The 8,993-nt window shown below is 50.4% G+C and overlaps 1 protein-coding gene across 1 annotated transcript; it reads left to right on the forward strand.

Annotated features, from left to right (window-relative positions):
* The first annotated feature begins 289 nt into the window (after window positions 1-289).
* LOC138298619 (uncharacterized) lies at window positions 290-3,508 on the forward strand. Its single transcript, XM_069237022.1, has 2 exons — window positions 290-1,859; window positions 2,691-3,508. The coding sequence occupies exon 1, from the start codon at window positions 358-360 to the stop codon at window positions 1,780-1,782; it is 1,425 nt and encodes a 474-aa protein (XP_069093123.1). The 5' UTR covers window positions 290-357; the 3' UTR covers window positions 1,783-1,859; window positions 2,691-3,508.
* The last annotated feature ends 5,485 nt before the right edge of the window (window positions 3,509-8,993 follow it).

Raw genomic sequence — 8,993 nt, forward strand, 5'->3', positions numbered from 1 at the left:
AGGGACTGTGTACCAGAGAGTACTGCAAGTTCCGGCACGAGTGCTCCAAGTGTGCGGGGAGACATCCGGTCACTTTATGTGGCGGCCACCAAAACGCAACTAGCTCGGGGGGAACCCAGAGTGGGGGCCCGGGCACTAGCTATGGTGGTCGAGACGGGCAGCGTCAGCGGCAAGGGGTGGCGAGTAAGGGCTCTTACGCCGGTTAAGGGGGATTTGTTGGAGATTTATTTGGTGGGATATGACAGGCCGGGGGAAGCGGAGTTGTTGGTACGGGGCTTTCGGGTCGGTTTTTGGCCGGGTTATCAAGGTCCGCGGCGATGGGCGGAAAATTTGAGGTCTGTTCGCGGGAAGGAGGAGATGGTGCAAGAGAAGTTGAGCAAGGAGGTTCGAGAAGGTCGCATGGCGGGCCCCTTCTCAGATTGGCCGTTGGAGAATCTCATCGTGTCCCCCATTGGGGTAGTGCCCAAAAAAGAAAAAGGGCAGTTTTGGCTGATTCATCATTTATCGTGGCCGGAGGGAACGTCCGTCAACGATTTCATTCTGGAGGAGGTAACTAAAGTGTCATATGCGTCGGTTGATGTAGCGGTTGCGATGATTGAGCAGTTGGGCCCCGGGGCTCTGATGGCAAAAACCGACGTGAAGTCGGCATTTCGGCTGCTTCCGGTTCATCCAGATGACTTTGAATTGTTGGGCATACAGTTTCAAGGAAATTGGTATGTTGACAAGGCTTTGCCAATGGGGTGCTCTAGCTCGTGTGCCCTGTTTGAGCGTTTTAGCACGGCTCTACAGTGGATTTTCCAGAGGATGACGGGTCACCAATGGGTAACAAACTATTTGGATGACTTTTTCTTTGCAGCGCCGGCGGACAGCCCGCTTTGTGCGGCGGTGCTGAGCGGCTTTGTGGAAATAATGGGAGACCTGGGAGTGCCCCTGGCTCCCGAGAAGACAGTGGGGCCAACTACGGCGCTGTCTTTTTTGGGGATAGAACTGGACACGGTGGAGGGAATGGCCAGATTGCCGGCCGACAAAAAAGCAGACATGATGGAGCGGATTTTTGGAATGCTGGGCCGGAGCAAGGTCACAGTGCGGGAAGTTCAGGTGCTGTTGGGCCACTTGAATTTTGCGTGCAGAGTGGTGCGCGCAGGAAGGACATTTTGCAGGCGACTTTCGTTGGCGCTATCGGGGCACGCACTTCCGCATCATCATGTGCGGTTGAAGGTGGAGGTGCATGAAGATTTGCGCATGTGGGCAAAGTTCTTGGAATCCTTTAATGGCATTCCCCTGAAGACGTGTCGGGATTGCGAATGGGATGTCCAGCTTTTTTCAGATGCGGCGGGAGCCTATGGGTTTGGCTTGTACTGGGAGGGTCGTTGGTGTGCGGAAGAATGGCCGAGCGAGTGGAAGCACGGGGGTCGCAGCATCGCGTTTTTAGAGCTTTTCCCATTGATTGTGGCGGTTTGTCTATGGGGTTCGGAACTGCAGCATTCGCGAGTGCTTTCCCGGGTGGATAACATGACAGTGGTGCAGTTGGTGAATCGGCAGTCGGCGCGTGAAGCAGGGGTTTTACAGTTGATGCATGTATTTGTTCTGCAATGCCTGCGGCATGACATACATTTTATAGCGAGATATGTGCCGGGGGCGAATAATGACATAGCGGATGCTTTGTCTCGTTCGCAGTGGGAACGGTTCCATGGATTAACCACGGGTGTCGCGCTGAGAAGAATCTACATGCCGGAGGTGCTCTGGACAGTAGGCAATCACGGATGCTACGGCTGGTTATGAAATCTCTGGCTCCGTCTACACGGCGGGCTTATGCGAAAGCATGGAAAGAGTTCCTAGGATCTGGGGCTCGGCGACGGGTAAGGCAGGAAGAGGTCGTGGAAGATGTGGTGCAATTTATAATGGATTTAATTGGTAAAGGGCAGTCCAGAGTCACGATTTCGGGTAAGTTGTCGGCGCTGGGATTTATGGGGAAGTTAATTTGGGGTTACCCTCCCTCGGCAGGGGAACTGGGTATGAGGATTCTCCAGGGTTGGGAGAAATCGTTGGGGGCGACGGGGCGTGTGCGGCAACCAATATCTATAGCAATTTTAAAGTTATTGCTACCGGTGTTGGGGGAGATATGCTATGATGGATATGAGACATTAATCTTCAGAACCTTGATGGTGTGGCTGTTTTTCGGGGCGTTTCGCGCGGCGGAGTTGCTGGGGTTGCAAGGGAGGTCGGGGATCAGATGGAGTGATGTCCGGCAAGGGGGGGAAGACTTGGCGTTGCGCGTTCGGCATTCGAAGACAGATCAAAAAGGTTTGGGGGTTACGGTATACCTTAGGCCTTATCCAGTTAGGTATATTTGCCCAGTTTTTTGGGGGGGCCGTTTGCGGGAGGGGGCTCCTTCTTTGGACGGTCAGGTTTTTTGTCATGCGGATGATAGAAGGGTGTCCGCGGCACAGCTGCTAGCAGTTTTGCGGAAAGGGATGGCCAGTATTGGCCTGGACGCAATGATCTTTGGCACGCACTCCTTTAGGATCAGAGTGGCCACTGAGGCGGGGAACAAGGGATGGAGCAGAGAGGAGCTGATGGCCCTGGGGAGATGGAAATCAGATTGTTTTAGGCGTTACGTACGGGTTGGGAGGTTTAAGGTGTGAAAGTATTGTGTTTGATTGGCTTCATACCTGTTTTTTCTTTTTCAGGTGTTGTATTGGGGCCGGAAGCGGATTATCTGGAAATCTGGGTCATTGGACACTCGTTTATAAAGTGGGCACAACGACAGGCTCGGAGGACGTCCATAGGGGACAGCTTGGGTTTAGATGCGGCGCGATACCGGTTTAGATGGATAGGAAAAGGGGGTATGCTATAGAAGGAGCTGTTGCCTCGACTTCAAGCCGCAAGGGGCAGGGGGCATTGTCCGGACGTGTTAGTTATTCATTTAGGGGAAAATGATTTAGTGCGAACCACGGGTTTAAACCTGTTGAAAATGATGAAAAGGGACTTGCAGCTTTTGTTGGAGCAGTGGAAAGGTTGCCATGTAGTTTTTACGACATTTGTTCCGCGTCGGGTATGGAGAGGGGCGAGGAAGCCCGGAGCGATCGAGAGGGCCAGGCGTAAGGTTAACAAAGAAATGAAAGGTTTCTGTGCAGGTCGAGGAGTAACCTTTTTTGGAACATGTAGATTTAAAGTTTGAGGATGTCGAGTTTTTTAGGGATGATGGGGTACACTTGTCTTTCATAGGGATGGAGTTGTACCTGTTGCAGGTAAAGGAGCAGTTGAAGAATTTGTTCAAGGAGCCCTGGGGGGGGGCAGAAAAGTCTGGGCCTTTTCTGGTGGCGGGGACAGCTGCAGGGCAGCTATTTAAAGCTCGGGTGGAGGACGGAGTTGGCAGGGCAATTCAGGTATTAGGACGGGAAGGAGTATTAATTAGGCATGGACAGGCAGGGGACTGCTCATTAGCGGACAGGTTCGAAGAAGCGGATGGAACGGGGAAAAGAAAGGAGACAAGAGGAAGGAGGAGACAGGACGAGAATAAAGGGGGGAGGGATCGGGGTAGGGGAGGGGAGGGGTGGGGACAGGTGAATTGATGTCTAGTGAGGTTTTAGTTTTGTAAGGCAAAGGCCAGGTGGGGTAGGTTTAAGGGCACCTGTTCCAATAAAGCGGCCTTTTACACACACAAGGAACGCGTGTTGGTCTGGTCACTCTCTCCCAATGGGGCCTCGGGGGGAGGACAAGGAACGAGGAGTTCCCCCCCCCCCCGGTGTTTTTGGGGGAGGTGGCACGACCCGCGACGCGGTTGGGCGTCCGGGGTGCCAGTTAAGGGAGGGGTGGTGACATTATTTAATCAGACATTTTGAGAGTCCGTCCACCATTTTGATAAAGGTGACCTGGTGGCTGGGACGTTAGTCTTGGGCTCCTAGTTGTTTCTTTTCCCTCCCTCCCTCCCTCCCAATTTATTAGGTTGGTTTGTTGGAGCGGGTGTCCTTTTGGGGTAGGTTGTCGCTTGGGACAGGTGCGGGCCGCGGCGGGGAGAGCTGCAGGGCAGCTATTTAAAGCTCGGGTGGAGGACGGAGTTGGCAGGGCAATTCAGGTATTAGGACGGGAAGGAGTATTAATTAGGCAGGGACAGGCAGGGGACTGCTCATTAGCGGACAGGTTCAAAGAAGCGGATGGAACGGAGAAAAGAAAGGAGACAAGAGGAAGGAGGAGACAGGACGAGAATAAAGGGGGGAGGGATCGGGTAGGGGAGGGGGGGGGTGGGGACAGGTGAATTGATGTCTAGTGAGGTTTTAGTTTTGTAAGGCAAAGGCCAGGTGGGGTAGATTTAAGGGCACCTGTTCCAATAAAGCGGCCTTTTACACACACAAGGAACGCGTGTTGGTCTGGTCACTCTCTCCCAACATAGACTTACCAGCTAGCTTCCCCAATACCAATAGGTAACGCCCCTCAGGGTCCGAAACACACCCTTGTAACACAAACAGTACAATCTTGTGTATTAGAATACAGACTCCAGAAGAATAGGAACTGTAATGGGAAAACAGCTATTAGAACTCCATTGAGCGCCATAAGTGGAGTTAGTAAATGGTGATAAGTGGGTCTCCTGTAAATAAGCTAGGTTAACACTATGCATATGGAGGTACGGGAGGACTGTTTCCCTTTCCTCGGGTTGTTAAGGCCCCTGATATTCTACGTCATTGATACTTACCTCAGTGAGTGTAAGTATCGGTCCCACATTAGTGTCTGCCATCAGAGAGCCCAAGGTGAATCCGATACATAGAATAAGGTGTGTAGCCATGGAATACCAGATGAAAAAATTGAAGTGTAGCTTCAATTAACAAACTTATAAACAGAATGAAATTCTCTCCCCCACCCACACCAGCCTCAACAATAGCCAGTTAATCCCCAAAGAACCCAAGAAGCTCTGAAAAAATAACCACAGTGGTATACACCTGGGGGGGTGACAATGCCCGAGGGAGCAGCACCCATTTGAGCAAAGCGTGTGAGGAAAAAAGAAACAAGCAACCATCAGGGAGTCATAAAACAGCAAAATCGTTGGTGCCTCGTCACATATAACAAATGTATAGAGCCATGCCTGGTCAAACACGTTGTGGAAGGCTGCATACCAGCCAGAGGGTCTGAAGCCGGGGGTCTGGTGCAGCAGCGGTAAAAGAGCCAGAAGGCAGTGAACTTCCCAGCAGGCTCCACCAATTCCATGCTGCTTGCAAAAGCTGATGGTGTCTGCTGGGGTATGAAGCACATAACGTGAACCATCCATCCCCACTCACAGATGCACCAGGTAGAGCATACCATATTCGATGCCTCGCTTCTGAAGAGTGTTTTTCACGTCAGCGAATTTACGCCGTGCAGCCTGGACTAGTTGAGTGTAATGTGGGAAGAGTGACAGCGCAATGCCACGGTACAGCAGTGGGCCCTTCTCCCAAGCAAGGCATAGGGCTGTGGCCCGATCTCTTAAATTGAGGAGTTAAGCAATGATCAGCCATGGTGGTGCCCCAGGTATTGGTCGTGGCCCAAGCAATATGTGTGCCCTCTCAGCAACAAAGGTATCAGTAAAGGAGTCTCTGCCAAAAAGTTCCAATTACAGTTTTTCAACAAATAGATCCATATGACCAGTGTTAGAGGTCTTGGCAAGTCCAGTGAGCCACAGATTATTCTGGCAGGACCTTGCCTCCAAACCTTCATTTTTTGTGGAAGTTGTTTTAAGGATTCGCTCAACTCTTTCAAGGCGCTTCAATAGGTCTGCACTCCTGTCTTAAGTCTCTGAGATCCTGCATTCTGCCCCATAAATTCTGGTAGCGTGGCAATCGAGGCGTTTATTCATGCAATGCAAACGGTTAGTCAGTGCATCAAATCTTGTGTCCTTAAAGCCAGCTTGCAGTTCGGCCATAATTGTAGCAGTGCCCTCAAGAGGGGGATCGTTGTTGGCCTTGCAAGTGGTTCCCACAGCACCATGGGGGGAGTGCTGTCATCGCTAGGTCCACGCCGCATAGAAGGTGGGCTGTCGCTGCTTAGGATCTCTTCTGCCCATTTTGACTGCATGAGCTTTGTTTGTCTAGGTGAGAGAGGGAGGCAAGCAAGTTCTGTGGTGCTGTAACCAGCCCCAATGGAGTTGCCTTGTTTTAGAAGCAAGACACTGCTGAGGTGTAGTCAATGAGTCAGAGTTCAGTTGCAACACATCATTATGCTTCAGCTATATTTTCACTAGGTCCAGAAAGAGACAGGGGGGCCCAGTGCAGCATGGTATGGGGAGACAAAGAGACCAGATCAATCAATCCATTTAACTGGCATGTAGGGTAATGCAGCGAGAGCAGCAGGGACAAAAGAAGCAAAAGTTAGGTGGAGCAGGGAACCGCATGTAATGCAGGGTCAGGGGATGACTAGTCCAACCCAAGTTTCAGGCACGAGGTAAAATTTATCAATAGAAGGAGCGGGTCCAGTGCCTCATGCGGGTCCAGTGCCTCATCCGCCTTGGGCTCAAACAGTGACCCACCGCTCTTCAGCATCAGTACTGGAAGAGGCCAGCAAGGACCCCAGCGCCGGTGGCTCCCCCGCAGTGCAGGCAACTGTGAATTGGTAAGTGCCAAGAGCCCCGGTGGCAGTAAGGATTGCAGGCCAGGCCCAGGGCTAAAGGAACTCGGCCAGTGCGCCTCCCCGATAGCGGCACCAGGCTTCCAGTAAGGGGAGCGCTCCGGAGCTGCGGGGAGGGCATGCCGTGGTCCCAGCCCCACAGACATTGCAGGAGCACAATCGGGATAGAGCAGGAGCGACCTCCACAGCATGGAGTCCTCTGAATTGTGCCACTTGCATCGCAGCCCTACCCTCAGGCTCACCAACAGGCCCTGTCCCTGCAGGCCTCCAAAGGCCCTGTCAGGCGTCTGTGGCGGGCCCTCTTTGTACAAGGGCGGTAGAATCAGGCACTGCTCTGGGTGATTAATGTATAGAGGGGAGATTGGGGCATCTCTGCTGATAAAATATACCTGATGGCCACAAGAGGCGGGCGATGCTGCCTGGAGCTTCAATGCTGTGCGGCCGTCTTGGTCACTGTCTTGGCCATGCCCCACTTGATGAGATCTTTAATGAGCTGATGGATGGGAGAACGAGTCAAAGGATCTCTATGAAACTATCTGAAGAAACCCCCCCGTTGCTGGGCTCCGATTCTGCTTGAGAGAGTCCCACATTTTCCCAGATGTACCCATAAACCTCATCCAGATCTCACTGTGAAGTACTCTCCTGCTGCTCAGAGGAAGAAGGTGAAGTTGATGATGAAGAGTAATAATCTTTCTGACATTTACGACAATTACTTGATCTGCTTGAAGAAGGTAGAAGGATTTCTTTCATATATCTACTTCACTCAAGCCTTCTGCCAGAACTCCTGGATCATCATGATCGCCTGCAGTGAGTTTCCAAGGAAGAGCATCTTGATCTGAGTTAGACAACTCCCCAGATGAAAGCACCCCATGCTTCTTTTTCTGAGCGTGCTTGTCCATGAAGACACTACAGCGTAACATTTGCAGGAGTAACTCCAGACACATACTCCTAGAAAGAGAGGAGAAGAGGGTTCCTACATAAAACAATTTTAAATCTCTGGGCAGGAGCAATAAATGCCCTGCAGGCTAACCCAGGAGGATGCCCTGGAATTATCCATAAGGGGAACATAAACGTCAGTAGGAGAACAAAACTCTTTTCTTTTTATAAGCCCAGCATGTGTAAGTTGTACATCTCACAAGCAACAAATGAGCCCCTTTACATTTCTTTTAATAACAAAGTCCCTTTAGGTGTTTTCTACTTACCCTAGTTAACTGCTGATGAGAACTAAAGGAATTATCACCATAAGAAGGCAACTGAAGACTGGGAACCTCCGACATCTTGCAGTAGTGCATCAAGCAGAAGCCTCTCCCTCCCCGGTTACAAGTCCTACCGTACCCCACACCCCTTTCTTTGTGCACTGTAATGAGCCTCGAAGGAAATAATAACTAGATGCTGTAACAGTACATTTAGAATTAATGTAATATATACTATTTTTCATATGGGGTGTTTGCATTATAGCCTGCCTGCATTGTTTGAAAAGGCGTGTGTTGCAGTACCCATGGTTAGCCATATGTGGTGCTGGAGTAACTCCAAAAATTTCCTGGAGTGCATTTAAGTCTGTTTTATAGCTATTTGGGCTTTAGTACAATTAGAAGTGTATTCTGTGCAGTGAAATTGTCTTCCTCTCATGTGGATGGGGTTTTGTTTTATCAAATGTCCCTACCTACACATCTCCTTAAATATCCCTAACCCCCTACCATTTAGTAGCAATTATTCCCCATCTTCCCACCACTCCCCTCTACCCCTTCCCCACATTTCCAACTAAAATATCTGCCTAAAATATCTGACTATAATATCTAATTATGCAGAGATCTCCACCACCTGGATTGGAGAACTCTGCACAGAAAAAAGGAGCAGTATAGATCTTCGGCTGAAGCTTGTAAATTACATTTTGTAAGTATGTGAAATAGTACTACTGGAGTATTACTTTTGTGCACTCTAAAATAGCTTTTGGGATTTGGGCACTAAGAGGGGAGGACCAATTGTTTGATGCAGAGGTTGAAGGTAACAGGGGACAAGATAGAACCCTAGGGAACTCCACAGGTGTTCTAGAGGTATCTGTGCCAACATGCTGGTGTTGGACAGGTATGAGGAGAACCATTGAAGGACGTTCTGCATGAGTCCCATTTCAGACTTCAGGGTGTGGATGAATGTTGGGTTGTCGACAGTGTTAAAGCAGCTGGGAAGTCCAGTAATATCAGGTGGCAGGGGTCATCTTTTTGTATAGTTAGGAGGACATCACCTATAAATTCTTAGATAGCTGTCTCTGCTGCAGCATGATCTGAAACAGCAGTGACAGTGCAGGGGATGGTTGATGTTGATGTGATAATGTGGTTTCCCAGATCCTCCTCCTCCTTCTCAGTGTCAGTGTTGCTCACAGGCTATGTCACAGACTAACT

This window comes from Pleurodeles waltl, chromosome 1_1 (assembly GCF_031143425.1).
Source record: "Pleurodeles waltl isolate 20211129_DDA chromosome 1_1, aPleWal1.hap1.20221129, whole genome shotgun sequence".
NCBI lineage: Eukaryota > Metazoa > Chordata > Amphibia > Caudata > Salamandridae > Pleurodeles > Pleurodeles waltl.

Bases quoted from the DNA above. Each gene is read 5' to 3' on its own strand.
- LOC138298619 (XM_069237022.1), top strand. From the start codon at position 358: ATGGTGCAAGAGAAGTTGAGCAAGGAGGTTCGAGAAGGTCGCATGGCG.